Here is a 17,135-nt window from a genome sequence, read left to right as displayed (position 1 = left end):
TGGTTCCATCTCCTTCCCTCTGTTTGGCATCCTGCAAATCTCTCCTCTCAATTCTCTTCTCCTTTTCCCTGACACTTTATCTCTGGGTGACATCATCTGCACTCATGGCTGATGACTCCCAAACCTACCTCTCAATACTCATCCTTTCCTCCTCTGTGCAATCTCACATCTCCATTTGACTTTCCAGCCTGGCTGTCGTAGTTGCAGTTCAAACTAAAGCTATATCTACATAGCAGCTGAGAGAGTGCTTCCCAGAACATGTAGACAAAGACATGCTCTAGCTCTGCTCGAGCTAGAATGCTAAAAATAGCAGAGTGGCAGTGGCAGCAGCTCAGGCTAGCTGCCCTAGTAGGTACCTATGGGGTCAGGCAGGATTGTACTTGAGGGATGCTAGCTCAAACCACAGCCCGTGCCACTGTGGCCAATGCTATTTTTAGTGCACTAACTCAGTCAGCACTATCAGATGTCTGTCTACCAGTGCTGGGACGCATCCTCCCAGCTGGTATGTAGATATACCCTCTACCTGCCAAAATCAATCTCCCCATCTCCCCCTTCAAACTGGCTGCTCTCCTTCCAATCCCCATTACCACAACAAACTCCACTGGTCTTCCCCTCAGCTTTTATCTTTGGTGCTGCAGTCAGGAAGGGTCTTTCTCTCTCAATTCCAGGGCTATCCTAGGGGCCAGCCTCTTGTACCCCACAATCTGTGCACATGTGCACACATGCAAACAGAGCAGTAGGAGTAGGAAACACTCTCTTTCTCACTGCAGTGGCTCTGCAGTAAGCTGCAGGGGAACACCCCATGAGGCCTAGCACAATAGCTAGGGAAGCCTTAACTGCATTAGGAAGTGGAAACCCCTAATTCCTAGGTCCCCCAGGAAAACCTTGGGATTGGAGAGGGTAGTAGCCCTGTCAACATGCCTGCTGACTGCACAATGGCTTCTCTTCCCTCCCCCCCACCCCCACATCCCATGAGTCTTCTGGGGGCACCAGCTCTCCCCCACACCCCACCACTCTGCATCCTGTGGGTCTTCTGGGGGCACCAGCTGGCTGTTCTCCTCCATTTTGTTCTGTCAGGGCGCATGCTGAGATGGGCTACTACCCTTTCCAATATCAAGGGCAGGAATTCTGAACACTTGAGTTCTAGTCACGGCTCTGCCATTCAGCTGTTATATGGCAAAGTAACTCAAGCCACATTTTCAAAATTTGGTACAAAATTCAGCACCTGCATCCAGATTTGGGCTCCTAAGTAAGGTTAAGATCAGGAACTTTAAAAAGAGTTAGGGTGAAATTCTGCCCCACTGACATCAATGGGAGTTTTGCAGTCAACTTCAGTGGAGCCAGGATTAATTTAGTTTGCTGATTTTGCAGACTCTAATCCAGTCTGTTAAATATAAAGAGCTATAATTTTATTTTCTGCAAGCTTGAACTATGGAACTTCCCCCCCAACTATTACCCCTTGTCAAACTGGCCACAGAAGATGCACCGCATGATTTCCCCTTTAGCTCCTGCTCTTTGTACCTTCAGCTGAAAAAGTGGGTAAAAGTCAAGAGATCTGTCCGCGTGATTCATTCTACATCAGAACACAGGATCATTCTCCTTGCTCACTGTCCTTGTGTGGAATACTGCATTAGACTATACCATCTCCTTTGTGTTATTGTTTATAACAAACTTGTGCCTAATGTTCAAGATGGTGACTCATTAATTCAAAACTGTAAATTCTTTCCCTCTCCCCAACTTCAAAGTATTGACGATGACTGCTGTCTGCTCCATTTGGAATAATTCCTGAAATACACAGTAGCACCTACAAGTATTTGGAAGCAAAATATGGTCCTCAAGCTCAACTTTCTTTCTGAGCGATATAGATGAAACTTGGTTAAATGTAACTCTATCATAAAAAAACAAAGAGCATCATTTTGAATACAATGTCCTTCAGTTCCACTTTCCCCCCATCTTGATATTATTCTCAGAGGCAACAGGAAATCAATTATGGTAATAGATAGAAATGTTTATATCAAATGTAATTTTTCTTTAAAAATATTTGTTTCCTGTGAACGTAAGGTTTGACCTGAAGCCCGTGTAGTTTCATTTGCTGGTCTCCTGTGTGTGTGAGACACAGAGAGAGATTTTTCTAAAATAATGGACCATTATTACGTTAGGCGTTACAAAATTAGTAAAACCTTGAAGATGTCAATTGTGTTAAGGAAAACATGTAGCTGCACTAACCTTTCTACAAAAACTGCATTCTGCCCTCCCCATATTTATGAGGCATTAATGCTAGCAGGGCTTTGTATAAATGGAGAGGAGGCTGGGTGGAGGAAGATGGTCCTTATAGACCTCTATAGCCAGTACTGGGTTTACAATGGCACCAGTGCGGGTGTGGTTCTGTACCCACACTGGGAAGGGGTTCATTAGGGACCCAGCTAACCCATCCACATAGCCAGGTCTGGCCCCTCGTTCAGGGCAGTCCAGCACCCAGGCCTTGCTGTATGTGTGGCTCCCAGCCAGCAGGTCCAGCTCGCCTGTAGGGGGCTCGCTGACCAGCAGCTGGGCTCCGCCATGTGAGCTGAGCAGGATTGCTGGCCATGGGGCCCCTGGGCACGGCCAGGACAGGCAGGATGTTGGGGTTGCGTCCCAGGCATCTGCCCCACTCTTTAATCTCTGGATCTGAGCAGTCTCTGCTGCCCACCACCTGTGGGGCCCCACCTGCCTTCCCAGAGCTAAACCACCTGGGACTGGTGCAGAGGCTGGGCTGGTCTTGGCCAGGGGGAGGCACCCGGGGGGGGGGCTTGGCCGGGCACCGCCGAGCAAGTGGGTCCTGAGGGAGCCTGGCCTGGGCAGGCCCCACTTCTGCTCTGGCCTGGCTGATCACACTGCTTCCGAGGCACTGGAGTGATCCCTGCCCTGGGACCACCCCCAGTCGTGCTGGCTCAACCTGGCAAACACGGTCACTTCCCAGCGAGGCCAGTGAGTGTGGCTGGGGGTAGGGTACGGGGCAGTGGGTCTATGGGGCTGTGGGGGGGGTTGTTGGCAGTGGCGGATGGGAGAGGTTTGTGTGTGTTGGGGTGCTAGGCACTGGGGGTTCTGGGTGGGGCGCTGTGCAGTTGTGATGGTGGGGCTGGGGTGTGCTAGGCATGGGGAGGGTCTGTGGTGGGGGGGAGGCACTGGGCTGGGGGATGGTGTGCAGGGTGCTGTGCAGTTGTGGTGGAGGGTCCTTGACAGGAGGTCTCTGGGTGGGGAGGCATGTGTATAGCAGAACCTGGGGGCACTGGGTATAGCGGGTCGGGGGGGCATTGGGCGGGGGTGGGGCAGTGTGGTGTGTGGCACAGTCCCACCATGAGGGGAAGGGACGCACAGGGCCAGGCAGGCCAGTGCGCATCTGGTGGCTGCCAGTTTGTAAACAGTGCCCTCGCACTAGGCTAAGTGGAGCGGGGCTGCCCCTGCTGCAGTGTTCCATTGCCCATGGCCAGCCCCTCACTCTGGGAATCGCCCCTCTCCCCCTGCACCCCGCACCATTCCCCGTTGTCCCCAGGGGGACCCACAAAAAATTAATCTGGTCCTGTCTCTAGCCTTGCTACCTGGGCATCAGCAAGTAATTAGCTCATTGTCTCCGTGTTGTATAAAAAACAGTTTAAAACAGGTGGCAGCTGCCCTGAACATTTTGGCCAGAAACAAACTTTTCCCTCAAGGAACTTGCCTGAGGAAACTGGACAGTTTCAATGGCTGTGGTGCGCTTGTGGGGTATTTGCATGTATTAAGAAGTAAACCCTAATATCAAAGTTAAGCATTAGAAAAGACCATTTATATTTAGAGGTGTGGGGGGCTGTTGGCCCCTTACTGAAGCTTAGTGGGGTGAGGATTGGTTGACCCTCTCTCAGTACCAGGAAAACAGGAGATGGGTCACAAAAGATCCTGAGAGTGAGAGGTCCCCAGGGCCAATGGGGAGAGGCCAGCACGCCATTCAGCCAGATTGACAGGGCAGGCAGACCAATGAGAGAGTCAAGAGCCCAGGGCCCGTCCTCTGTGTGAGCTGGGGCTGCCAGGGCAGCAGGCCAGAACCAGAGCAGGAGCCCGGAGCTGGAGCAGCGGAGACCAGCCATGCCGACGGTGATCCAGGGCTGAGCTACTGGGGGTGCTGCAGGGGCAGAGCCAGGAGAGTGAATGCTAGCCAAGTAGTACTGGAACCAAGAGAGGCAGGGGAGAGCAAGGGGCCTGGGGAGAGAGCGCCCAGCAGAGGGTGCCATTGCCAGACAAGAGGGCCTCATAGGCTGGACTCTGAGAGGGGGGAAATGACCCCAACGGGAAGCCTGATGCTGGGGAGAAGGGTCCTGCCAGCTACAGCCTGAGGGCAAGAAGCCACCACGAGAGTGAGTGTCTTTCCTGCAGTATCACTGCAGCACAGCCAGGGCCTGGGAAGGAGGCCTGGGCTGTGTAAGGAATAAACTGTGAATTTTCTCGAGTCCCAGAAACTGTTGTTTGTGGTGATCCTGTGCCCATCGGGTGGGATTCCTGGCTCCTCCAACTTTTTCCATTTTCCCCTTATTTGTATACAGTTGTCGCTTAATAAATGGCATCTGGTTTAAACTCAATGTAGCGATCACCAGGACAGGGAGGTGGCTGGTGAGAAGAGAGTATGTCGGAGTAGGGACATCTTAGCCCCTGTCCCCGTTACCCACAATAAGACTGGGGGTTAAGCTCCCAGGGATCCTGGGCCCAATCTTGTCGGGATTACTAGGACTCTGCTGCAGGGGAGAGTGGAAGCGAAGTCCTCAAGGTCAGGCAGGCATCTGGGTAAAAGGAGTTGGGGCAGGGACTTAGATCCTTTCACCATCCAATTCCACCAGGGTAGGATAGAAACCAGGAAAATGTCTCACAATTGCGGGACCATTTCCCCACACACAGAGGCATTACAAAATGAGAAGAAACATAAAAGGAACAAAAAATTCTTACATTTTAACTTTAACTTGCATTTTACAATTGCTGTTTTCTTAAACTTTAAGAGACCATATTCCCATATATCAGAAAAAAGACGCTAAAGTAAAGATTAGATAGATTAGATGGGACAAACACTGCCATTGCCAGCTGGGAAGTGGCATTCCTTGGTAAACATGCTACGTAATGTGTTGGTCTTCCATCCTAATAGTATGTCCATACTTTCAGGTGCTGCCTAGCGATAGTCAGGCCTAATGGTTGAAGTGGAGGTCGAAGTCAGACATAGGGTTGGGACTGGGTCAAGGGTAGATCTGGAATTGAGATCCGGGGACAGGCTGGAGTCGGAAACAAGATAAGAGTTTGTAGACAAGCCAAAAGCAGTACTGTAACCGGAGTCCAGGTACAAGCCAGATGGTCAGAGTCTGAGGCAGTCAGGAGACTGAGGCAAGGCTGGAGAGGGTCAGTTACAGGCCTGGAGCAAGGCCAGACTAGGGCAAGGCTGGAACAGGGTTCCAACAAGGCTGGGGAAGGAACAGGAACTAGATTAGGAGCAGGCTGGGAGTCTAGAGAGTCTGATACACTGCAAGGCAGCAGGAGGATTCCTGGTTGGGTAGTGCTGCTACACAGACTGATCTGCATCTCTGGAGGGGTAGGGAAAATACCTGAGCCAGTGGTCATCTGACCCAGGCTCTATCCAGGCTTAGGCTGCTGCCACAAGCCTGAAGGCTAAGTCACTGCAGGCACTGAGAAAAGGGCAAGTTAGTGTAATGAGTTGTTGCTGTATACCTCACTTCAGCTCTGTAAGAGGGGCAGCTGAGCGAGCAGCCCTGGTTTGGCTGCGAGTTTGCCTCACATCACACCTCCCTATCCCTGAGGGCATCTTGGCATTCCTGGACTGAACTGGGATTGGTAGAACTCATGGGCTAGGTCAGAGGCATGGATGTTGCTTGATGACTCCCATGAGCACTCCTCTAGACCATAAACTTCCTAATCTTTGAGGTACAGGAACTTCCCTTGGAGGATCTTGGAATCAAGGATTTGGTTCACCAGGTATTCTTCCTGATCTTGCACCATGACTGGAGGAGGAGGCATCTGCATTCATCCCGTCAGGGAGTTGGGGTGTGTGCTTTTTTAGTAGAGAGACATGGAATAAAGGGTGTACTCACATTGTGCGGGGGAGGGGGTAGTTGGAGGGAGAAAGTGACCAGGTTTATTTGCTGGGTGACAAGGAAGGGTCCCAGGTATCGGTAGTCAAGTTTGCGGAAGGAACAGGAGGTATCCACGTGCTTCATTGACAGTCATACATTGTCCTCAATGGTGATGGGAGGGTTAGGCAGGTGGTGGCAATCAGCAAATCACTTGTAGTCTGCATTGGTAGTGTCCAGATAGGCTCTTAGTTCCTCCTGGATATGATGGAGGTGTTTGACCAAGTCAGGAGTGGCAGGAATGTGGGAAGTCGAGGGGAGTGATGGGTGGAACTGGGGATGGAAACTAGCTGGAAAAAAAGGGGGTCTATTGGGTGGACTTATGGTCAGAGTTGTAGGTGAACTCTGCGAAGGGTAGAAGGTGGACCCAGTCATCCTGGTGGAATTTGACAAATCACGACAAGCACTGCTCTAAAACTTGATTTACTCATTCCAACTGCCCATCCATTTGGCAATGATAGATGGTGAAGAGACATAGGTCAATAACTAAGAGGTGGAAAAATTCCTGCCAAAAGTGGGAGATGAACTGTGGTCTGTGGTGTGACATGGTATTGGAAGGTAACCCATAAGCCTTAAAACATGGTCAAAAAATAGATGGGTTGTCACCTCTGTGGTGGGGATCTTGCAGCAGGGCACTAAGTAGGATATCTTGGAGAGGAGGTCTTCTACTACTAATATGATGGTGTGGTTCTGGAAATTAGGGAACTGTACAATAAAATCCATAGATATAGATTCCTAGGGTTGTGAAGGAGTAGGTCAGGGGACCGAGGGGCTTAGCATGGGAGGGTCTTCAGGTAGCAACATACTTTGCATGAGTCAATGTACAACCTCACAGAGGCATGCAATTGGAGCCACCAGAAATGTCATGTGATCAGTTTCATGGTCTTCCGATGTCCATAATGGCTGTCCAGAAGGTGAGTCATAGTCAGAGAATTGCAAGACAGAGTGAGCCTTCAGGTGCATAAACACAGCCTTGGAACAGAAGTATCCCATTCTTGACAGAAAAATCTGGGTTGGGCTCAGCATTGGGAAACATCTGTTTAGTCGCCAATTGGTTGCTCGATAAGGAGGATTTTGTAAGAGATAATAGGTCCATGTTCATTAATACATTGGCGAAATTGTGGGACTTCAGTATGGCGGAAGGTTCTGGTGGTCCTTCTTTGCCAGAAAGGCACTCCCCCTTGTGGGAGAGTGCATTGGGTTTGCCATTCTGGCCTCCAGGTCAATAATGTAGTGAACTCAAAGCATGAAAAAACAGGAACCATTGGATCTGGCACTGGTTGAGGGCTTTCTCAGATTGCAGGTGTTCTAAGTTTTTGTGGTTGGTGAATATGTGAATGGAAAAACATGCACCCTCCAAGTGGTCACACCACTCCTCAAGGCAGTCTTGATGACTAGCAGCTCTTTGTCATAGATTTTATAGTTCTGCTCCATAGGACTTACCTTTCTGGAGTAGAATGCGCATGGATGGAGAATGCTAGATGACCCCTGAAGCTGTGACAGTACTGCCCCAATGGCATAATTGGAAGCATCCTTGACAACAAAGGGCTTGGATTGATCCGGGTGCCTCAATATGGGTGCAGAGGTGAAGTCCTTCAGTTGCTCAAAAGCCCATTGGCCCTCTGATGTCCTGATGCAGGTGGAGTTCTCGTAGAGGAGTTGGGTAATTGGGGCAAGTACTCAAGAGAATTCCTTGATAAACCTCCAGTAGAAGTTTGCAAATCCCAGGAAGCACTGGATGTCATGGATGGTCCTTGGTGGGGCCCAGTCCATAATGCTGGCAGTTTTTCATAGATCCATGGTGATCCTCTTTGATGACACAAAATCAGCTACATCAAATATGGTGCAGTCAAATTCATGTTTTTCTGGTTTGGCATATAAGCCATTTTTCCTAAGGTGTTCCAGCACTTTTAGGATATGCTGGTAATGCACAGTCTGGTTCTCTGAGAAGACAAGGATGTTTTCTAAGTAAATCACAGTGAACTGGTCTAGGACATCCTTGAAGATATCATTCGCTAAACACTGAAATGTGGCTGGGGCGTTGGCGAGGCCAAAGAACATAACCGGGTTTTCACTGTAGCCATACCAGGTTTGGAAGGCTGTCTTCTACTCATCACCCTCCTGTATGTAGAAGGGGTTGTACACACTGTGCAGGTTGAGCTTGGTGAAGACCTTTGCCACACCAACCTGTTCTAGGAGCTTGTTGATCAGCGCAAGAGGGTATTTGTTCTTGATGGTAATACCATTCAGGGCACAATAATCAACACAGAGGTGCAGTGTCCTGTCCTTCTTTCTAACAAACAGGATGGGGGCACCAGCAGAGGATTTGGAGGTCCAAATCAAGTTCTTAGCCAGATTTTCATCCAGATAATCCCATAGGGCCTTGAGTTTGGGTTCTGATAATGGGTAAATGTGTTCAAAGGGGATCTTTGCCCCTGCCTGGAGGTCTATAGGATAGTCATAGGTTCAGTGTGGGGGGTAGAACGTTAGCCTTCTGTTAGTTGAACACATCCACAAGATCGCTATACTTGACTGGGATTGATGAACCAGTATCTTCGGAAACAGGTAGTACAGAGCAGGGAGGATGCCTTCCAAGAGGGAGGTCCCAGCGTCTTCCCTGCTGGGTTTTCATAGACGCTGCAGCCAGCAAAACCTGGAGTTAAACCATATCTCCCGTGCCACCCACAAAATGTTCATTTTGTAAAGGGAGAGCCAGGGAGGCCCAATATAGCCGGACAGTGCGGTGCAAGGATTAGGTCGAATTGCATAGTTGGTGATCCCCAATCCTAACCTGGGGAGGGGTTGTCGCATAGGCAACTGGCCTGGAAATCAGCGTACTGCCATCAATAGTTTCTACATGCTCTGGAACAACTTCCTCTGGATGGGCAAGTGGTTGGCCTAGTCAAAGGCCAAGTCCACAAAGTTGCTGGACGTCCCAGAGTTGATTAATGCAAATGAAGTACAGCTTACTTTGGGCATGGCAGGGGCTCTCAGCTGGAGGAGTGGTTGGTGGGCTCTGCCACTGCCAGGACACAGTCAGGCAGAAGAGGGGATCCAGTCATGCAAAGAGCTTGCCTTCCAGGTCATGTCCAGCCATGACCCCTCTACTGGGATTGGATAGGGTAGCTTCCTGGCACTGTAGCAGGTCTGGATTTGTGGGGCCACCCTGACACAAAGCAACTACCTCCTCTGAAATGCAGGCAAAAGCCATTTCAATGCCAATATTCCTTCTCTTTGGCCGTGAGGTGCTTCCTGGGGCTGTCAATCTGCATGGGGTCAGGTCCAAAACTAGGCAAAGGGTATATATGGAAGCTCTTGACACTAGGCTAGGAAAGGGTAGTAGCCTATTTCCTTTCCAGGGGACACTTGAGCAGCCTGTTCTCAATTCTAATGCAGAGTTTGATGTAGAGTAGAAACTCTGTATAGGAGTCAGCCTGAGCTAGCTCATCCTTTATAGCGTCAGTCAATCCTTGACAAAAATGTTAGACTTGAACCACTTGTTCCAGGCTGAATTGGCCGCCAAGTGCCATAAGAGGGCTACATAGGTGGAGATGGGTCATGAGCCCTGGGTGAGGAACTGTATGGTTGCTTCAGCAGTATGGGCTCAGTTGGGGTCACTGAATACTAATGAGGAGTGAATGAATTCCTCAAAGTGGCCCAGCATTGGGTCTGCCCATTCCAGGATGAGTCAGACCCCTGTAGGGCTTCTTCAGACAGTAGACTAATAACCACCTTCATCTGGTCATCTGGGTACAAAGATGGCCTCATCAGGAATAGCAAGCAGCACTGATTGATAAACCCTCAGAACTTGTGGCAGTCTGCATCAAACAATTCTGGCAAGGGGATTTCTGGACCACAATCCTGCTATTGGAGGAAGGCATTCTCTAACTGCAGCTGGACAATTTGGTTCTGGAGGGTCTAGAACAGGGACTCAAATGCTCCATCAAGGCCCTGCGGTACAGTACAGTGGAGTCTATGCAAACTATCAGGCGCTGACTCCCAATAGTCAAGCCTGGTAGTTGGAGTGGAGATCAAAGTCAGATATAGGAACAGGATTGGGCTGAGGGTGATGCTGGAACCAAGATTCGGGGACAGGCTGGGGTCAGAACTGAGATCGTAGTCTGTAAACAAGCCAAAAGCAGTACTGTAGCTAGAGTCCAAGTGCAAGCCAAAGGTCAAATCTTCATGGTCAGAGTCTGAGGGGGGCAGGAGGCAGAGGCAAGGCTGATGTGTGGTTCATTAACAGAACCGGAGCAAGGTCAGACTAGGGCAAGGACAAGACTGGAACAGGTCTCAGGCAAGGCTGGGGAAGGAACAGGCACTAGATCAGGAGCAGCTTGGGAGTCTATAAAGTCTGATACACTGCAAGACAGCAGGAGGTTTCCTGGTTGGGTAATGCTGTTGCACAGACTGATCTACAGCTATGGTGGGGTGGGGGAAAATACCTGATCCTGGTGGTCATCTAACCCAGGGATAGGGTATTGCCGCATGCCTGAAGGCTGAGTCATTGTAGCCTCTGCGAAAAGGGTAAATAAGTGCAGTGAGCTGTTGCTGCAAGCCTGAGGGGTGATTCACAGTGGCTCTGTAAGAGGGGCAGCTGAGAGAGTAGTCCTGGTTTGGAGGCAGTTTGTCTCACATAGACCAAGAAAGCCACGAAAACCAAACCAGTATTGATGGAGGCAGTTGCTGGGTTTGGCTACAAATATCGGCATTGCTTTAATCTTGTTGTGCCCATAGTAGGCGCAGCTGACCAAGACAACGAGAATCAAAAACATCAATCCACCACCTTTCAGCCTTCCTCAGCACCCACATTTCACTGTTTTGAATGCATGTTGTTAATCCTCCAAGGAGTCCCAAACAGGGAAATTCCCAAACTAAAGTCAAGAAGAAAAACATTTTTTTTAAATTATGAGGCAGTTTTTGTACATTATAAAGGAAAGTAAAGTACACAAACAAAATATTTACTTACTGGTATTTGTCAGATAAAATCCAGAGGATTAAGTCAATCTCATAACATTCATATTTATTAAACACTATTCAGCAATATAGATAAACACACAGGACCAGGTTTTCTGTTGGTGCAATCCAGTTAAAGTGAATGGAGTGAATTTGGCTCAAAAAAGCTCTAAATGAGATCTAAACACAAAATGATATTCAAGATCCTAATCTGTATTATCAGCAATATTTCCTCTGTCTGATACCTACATAAGGTGAGAGAGAGAAAATATATGTTAAGAACTTTTTTATCTGCTTTAGAACACTGAGAAATGCCCTGTTTACCTATTTAAAAACAGCATTTAGAACAAACTTTATTTTAGCAAATAAAGAATTTGTGTTTCATATTGAAAGTTAATGTTTACTTCTATGTTCTGAAATCCTTAATAGGTAAAGTATTCACTTTGTCTTGCAGATCTGCAAGGAGCTCTCAGAGACTTTCTGTTCTCCCCAGTGTGTTACAGTTCATCCTGTGGAATGTGAGTAGCTGGCAAGTGACCAGCAAGTTCAACATCTTTCCTAAATTCCAGAAAATCAGAAAAAAGATATTACTAAACTGGAGTCGCCATTAGGTGAGTTTTTGGTTGCTTGCTTGGTTGGTTGCATTTTTTTTGTTTGTTTATAAAACTTTTAAAATCATTGAACCTAAACACGGGACATATAAAATAGAGGAGTACTTGTGGCACCTTAGAGACTAACAAGTTTATTTGAGCATAAGCTTTCGTGAGCTATAGCTCACTTCATCGGATGCATTCAGTGGAAAGTACATTGGGGAGATTTATATACATAGAGAACATGAAACAATGGGTGTTACCATACACACTGTAACGAGAGTGATCACTTAAGGTGAGCTATTACCAGCAGGACAGCGGGGCGGGGTGGGGCAGGGGGGAACCTTTTGTAGTGATAATCAAGGTGGGCCATTTCCAGCAGTTGACAAGAACGTCTGAGGAACAGGCGCGGGGTGGGGGGGGGGAATAAACATGGGGAAATAGTTTTACTTTGTGTAATGACCCATCTACTCCCAGTCTCTATGCAAGCCTAAGTTAATTGTATCCAGTTTGCAAATTAATTCCAATTCAGCAGTCTCTCGTTGGAGTCTGTTTTTGAAGTTTTTTTGTTGAAGAATTGCAACTTTTAGGTCTGTAATCGAGTGACCAGAGAGATTGAAGTGTTCTCCAACTGGTTTTTGAATGTTATAATTCTTGACGTCTGATTTGTGTCCATTTATTCTTTTACGTAGAGACTGTCCAGTTTGACCAATGTACATGGCAGAGGGGCATTGCTGGCACATGATGGCATATATCACATTGGTAGATGTGCAGGTGAACGAGCCTCTGATAGTGTGGCTGATGTGATTAGGCCCTATGATGGTGTCCCCTGAATAGATATGTGGACACAGTTGGCAACGGGCTTTGTTGCAAGGATAGGTTCCTGGGTTAGTGGTTCTGTTATGTGGTGTGTGGTTGCTGGTGAGTATTTGCTTCAGGTTGGGGGGCTGTCTGTAAGCATAGAGAGACTATTATACTGATATCTAATTGAAACCTAATTAGTTCACCTATAAAATAAGTTTTTAAAAAAGACAATTCAATCTTACAAAATGGGAAAGCTATAAGTAAACCCATGTTAGAAGGATTTCATTATTGAGATGATCAATTAGAGAAGAGACAGATGGGGGTGGGAGAATGTGGTTTGCCAAATGTAGACCTCACTTGTAACTTGGGAGTCCTAGATTTAGAACAAAAGTTGAAACTCTAGCATCTGAGTTTCTTTTGGCACCAGCAGAACAAATTCCAAGCTGCAGAACATTTTCTCTTTGATTCTGCTATTGTCCTAAATCGGGGTGAGCCTTTTGGGGCTCTCCAAATCCCCCATTCCTCACCATATACCTTGGAACTGCACACGTTCCTCTGGAGAATACCTATAAGGCAGGGGAATGATTTGCCCCAAAGAAACTTTTTGATAACACAATTCTCCACAATACTTGTATCCCCCGCCCCCCAAGCGCAACCCCCACAGCTCCTATTGACCAAGAACCAAGGCCAATTGGAGCTGCAGGGGCAGTGCCTGTGGGCGGGGCAGCACGCAGTAGAGCCGCCTGGCCGCACCTCCGCTTAGGAGCCAGAGAGGAGACATGCTGCTGCTTCTGGGAGCTGCTTGAGGTAAGTCCCACCTGGAGCCTGCATCCCTGAGCCGCTCCCCGGCGCCCCAATCCCCTACCCCAGCCCTGATCCCCCTCCCGCCTGCCGAAGCCCTAGGTCTCAGCCCAGAGCACCCTCCTGCACCCCAAACCCCTCATCCTCAGCCCCACCCCAGAGCCTGCACCCCCAGCCGGAGCCCTCATGCCCCCCACTCCCACCCCAGCCCGGAGCCCCCTCCCACACCCTGAACTCCTCATTTATGGCCGCACCCTGGAGCCCGCACCCCGAGCCAGAGCTCTCACCCCCTCCCACACCCCAACCCCAATTTTGTGAGCATTCATGGCCCGCCATACCCAGATGTGGCCCTCTGGCCAAAAAGTTTGCTCACCCCTGCCCTATGTGTAGGAGCAGGAGGGGAGACACGCTGCTGCTTCTGGAAGCCGCGCAGCGTGACCCTCGACCCTGCTCCCTGGCTGGAGCGCCGGAGCAGGGCAAGCCCCAGATCCTGCTCCCAAGCAAGAGCTTGAGGGCCGGATTAAAACGGCTGGCGGGCCACATGCGGCCCGCGGGCCGTGGTTTGCCCACCCCTGTCCTAGATGAAGAGAAAGAATAACCTTCAAAGAAGAAGAGTAACTGATTATATATCACAGACATCCTCTTTGTTAGAAAGCCATGTCTTTGAAATCTAAATGTCCCATATGAGCAAGGAGAATTGTTTATCCACAATACTTGTGTTATCAAAAAGTTTCTTTGGGGCAAATCATTCCCCTGCCTTATAGGTATTCTCTAGAGGAACTTGTGCAGTTCCAAGGTATTGGGTGAGGAATGGGGGATTTGGAGAGCCCACAAAGGGGTACTTAGCCTCCATGCACCGTGGTTTCCCGTTTTGCACGGTCTCATTGTGCACTGATGCTGCAAAGTGGCTTTATAGGTGGGGCTGAGAATCTGCCCTTTTATGAATTTGTAAATACTCATACTGGCTTGGCACTGACATCATAGAGGATAGACCACCCCTGAGTCTGGAGCAGTGACAAAGGGTTTTCCCGCCACTCCACCACGTGGAGCACAGTCCTTCCTTCTCCTACGTTTGCCATGTACTCCAGTGAGACAAGGATCAGACCCTTGGCCTAGATCTTGTAACTGATTTGTAGTACTTTGGTCCATCAATATTTGTTTTTTTCTGGCAACTCTCAATATAAAGTTTGTATAAATAATTTCATTGCAGGTCAAAAGCCCTTCAAAGAATATTCTACTGAGATGTTTATATAATCTAAACCAAGAACTGTGACAAGGTTTTTGTGCCATGAAGTTTTTACTTAAACTCCAGATTTTTAACTCTATTTGGACCCCAAAGTCACCTTGTAGATTCTTCAGCAAACATTGCCGAGGATTTGCTCCTCAAAATATCTCTGGCAATGAATCACCGAGCCTCTATAAAGAGTTGCCAGAGCACTTTAATTTTGCAAGTGACATTTTGGACAAATGGAGTCAAATGGAAAAGGTAACATGTTTTGTCTCCTTAGTTCCAACATTTTCTTTCATTTCTGTCTGGTGTTATATCATGTTATAGATACCGGTTCCAAAACATATGATCTCTGTGATGATCCTTTCATAGTAGATATTAACTATTTTGCTGCTATAAGATACTTTCAAGGGTGTCAGGTAAATAACTGAGCTGTTTGGGAAAACTTTTGTCCCAAGTTTTCCATCTGAAAAATGTTGTTTTGATTAAACCAAAAATTTTCACAAAATCATATCAATTTTGATAAAATTCCCATTAAAATTAAAATAAAAAGTTTCATTTTGGAAAATTTCATTTTGAAAAAAATTGAAATTTAATTTCTAAATTTAATTTTTATTTTGATTTTATGCAGTCTAGTTTTAGCTGTGTCAGTCCCACGACATTAGAGAAACAAGGTGGGTGAGATAAGATCTTTTATTGGACCAGCTTCTGTTTGTGATAGAGAAAGTTTGTCTCTCTCAAAAACAGAAGTTGGTCCAATAAAAGATCTTATCTCACCCACCGTGTCTCTCTTTTTTGATTTTGTCATTTTATATTACATCTATTAATTTTACATTAATACACAGTATCTTATATTATGCACTACTACTGCTCACATGCTGTCATTCAGAATGAAAACAAATTACAAAATGTTGAAATGTGCTATGAAATGGAAATTCCAAATTTCAACCAGCTCTAGTGAATAGTCAAAATACCATTAAGAGTATTTGCTGCTTCACATGCAACATGTGATCATATTTAGGATCAGGGCATAAGTAGAAAAGACTAAGAAGGGAAATATTATTAGTCCCATTTTATTGATAGAGAATTAAAACACAGAGAGATTAAATGACTTGCCCAAGGTCACAACAGAAGTTTGTTGCAGAGCTGGGAAATAAACCTACATTATCTTCTTCATCCCAATCCTCTGATTTAAACGCAAGGCCAGCCTTCTGCTCCTGGGCCCTGCTTCAGGAAAGCATCTCTATTCAGGAAAGCACTTACATCCCATTTAAGTCAAATGGCTGAAAATTAAGCATGTATTTAAGAGCTTTCCTGGATTCGTGCTTTACCCCCAGATTCTGCAAACATTGACACACATGCTTAACTTTTCACATGGGAGGTAGTGAAATCAGTGGGACCATCATGTTCTTAAAGTTATGCACGTGCCTAAGTGCTTTTCAGGATCACAGTCAATAACTGAAATCAATTAAAGCATTCAGAAAATATCTGAATTCAGTATTTTTATCAGGGGATAATATTTAAGAGCAGTAATATATTTAGCTATTTTACATAAAAATAGATACACAGAGAACTTAGGTTTAAAAATGTTAAAGGCATAAATAATTGTATGTTTTCAATAAGAGGGGCTAAAGCCATCAGAATTTATGTTAGAAACTTTTTTTGTGCTCTCACTAAGCCTAATCCTGCAGTTATTGACAGTCTTATCCTCCCAGGGAGTCCGTGATTGTGCCTGCCGTACATTTTCACCTATGTATGTTACTTGTAATGGTCTGTTTAAAGAATGGTTATATTCCTCATTAACTTCTCAGTGTATGACATGCAATTTTATATGATGATCATTTCTTGTTTACCAGTAAGAGAACTATGGGCTCATCCCACTGCTATGCTGAGTACAGTAGTTCTAAGTACTACTGTAATAGAAATAACAATCGTCTTCTTCTTCATTATGTGTTCTGGGCCATGTTTAAAGGAAGCAGAATAAGGACCTTGTACACTTGGAGTTATACTAATAACGGAAAGAGCTCAACAGTTCTTTTCCCATAACGATGATTGTAATCTATGGCAAAACATGTCCAGAGATAAACCTTCCCAGAGGCTGGCCTAAACCTGTACATTTCATACGGTAACAAGGCATTGTTATGCATAGCTTGGGCAGCTCAGAAGAAGAGACGCAAATTCTCCAATGTACTTGATTAACAAGCACATATTAGATTTCGGATATAAGCCCACAAGTCTATAAATACTTACACACATGCTTACCTTTAACCAAAGGGTTAGTCCTGCTGAAGTCAAAGAGACTGCACTTCTGCTTGAAGTTAAACAATTGTGTGTTTGAAGCATTGGGTCTCCTCCTGATTGTTGCATTATTTATACATTTTCCTACTTTCTTGTCTTTGCCAGAATGGAGAGAGAGCCTCCTCCATCCCAGCCCTCTGGTGGGTAGGTGATCAAGGCAACGAGGTAAGGTGGGGTTTTGAGGAGCTGGGATTTCTATCCAGGAAAGCAGCCAATGTACTCTCTGATGCATGTGGTCTGAAAAAGGAAGACAGAGTTATAGTGATGCTACCCCGGATACCAGAATGGTGGTTGATAACAGTGGGCTGCATGAGAACAGGT

At 46.8% G+C, this 17,135-nt stretch overlaps 1 protein-coding gene across 3 annotated transcripts in view; it reads left to right on the top strand.

Annotated features, from left to right (window-relative positions):
* The first annotated feature begins 11,554 nt into the window (after positions 1-11,554).
* Positions 11,555-17,135, top strand: part of LOC140918267 (acyl-coenzyme A synthetase ACSM4, mitochondrial) — a 28,949-nt gene continuing 23,368 nt past the window's right edge. Inside the window, exons 1-3 of one of the 3 annotated variants that reach the window (XM_073362252.2) lie at positions 11,555-11,704; positions 14,499-14,774; positions 16,920-17,133. In XM_073362252.2, coding sequence (XP_073218353.1) covers positions 14,577-14,774; positions 16,920-17,133 — 412 coding nt within the window. In that variant the 5' untranslated portion in view covers positions 11,555-11,704; positions 14,499-14,576. Of the gene's footprint in view, positions 11,705-11,812; positions 11,979-13,195; positions 13,295-14,498; positions 14,775-16,919; positions 17,134-17,135 lie in introns of those variants that run through there. The other 2 variants (XM_073362251.2, XM_073362253.2) reach the window with 2 other exon arrangements.

Source organism: Lepidochelys kempii, chromosome 10, assembly GCF_965140285.1.
Source record: "Lepidochelys kempii isolate rLepKem1 chromosome 10, rLepKem1.hap1, whole genome shotgun sequence".
Taxonomy (NCBI): Eukaryota; Metazoa; Chordata; order Testudines; family Cheloniidae; genus Lepidochelys; species Lepidochelys kempii.
The sequence above is the reverse complement of the archived record's forward strand: the minus strand, read 5'-3'. Positions and strand labels throughout refer to the sequence as shown.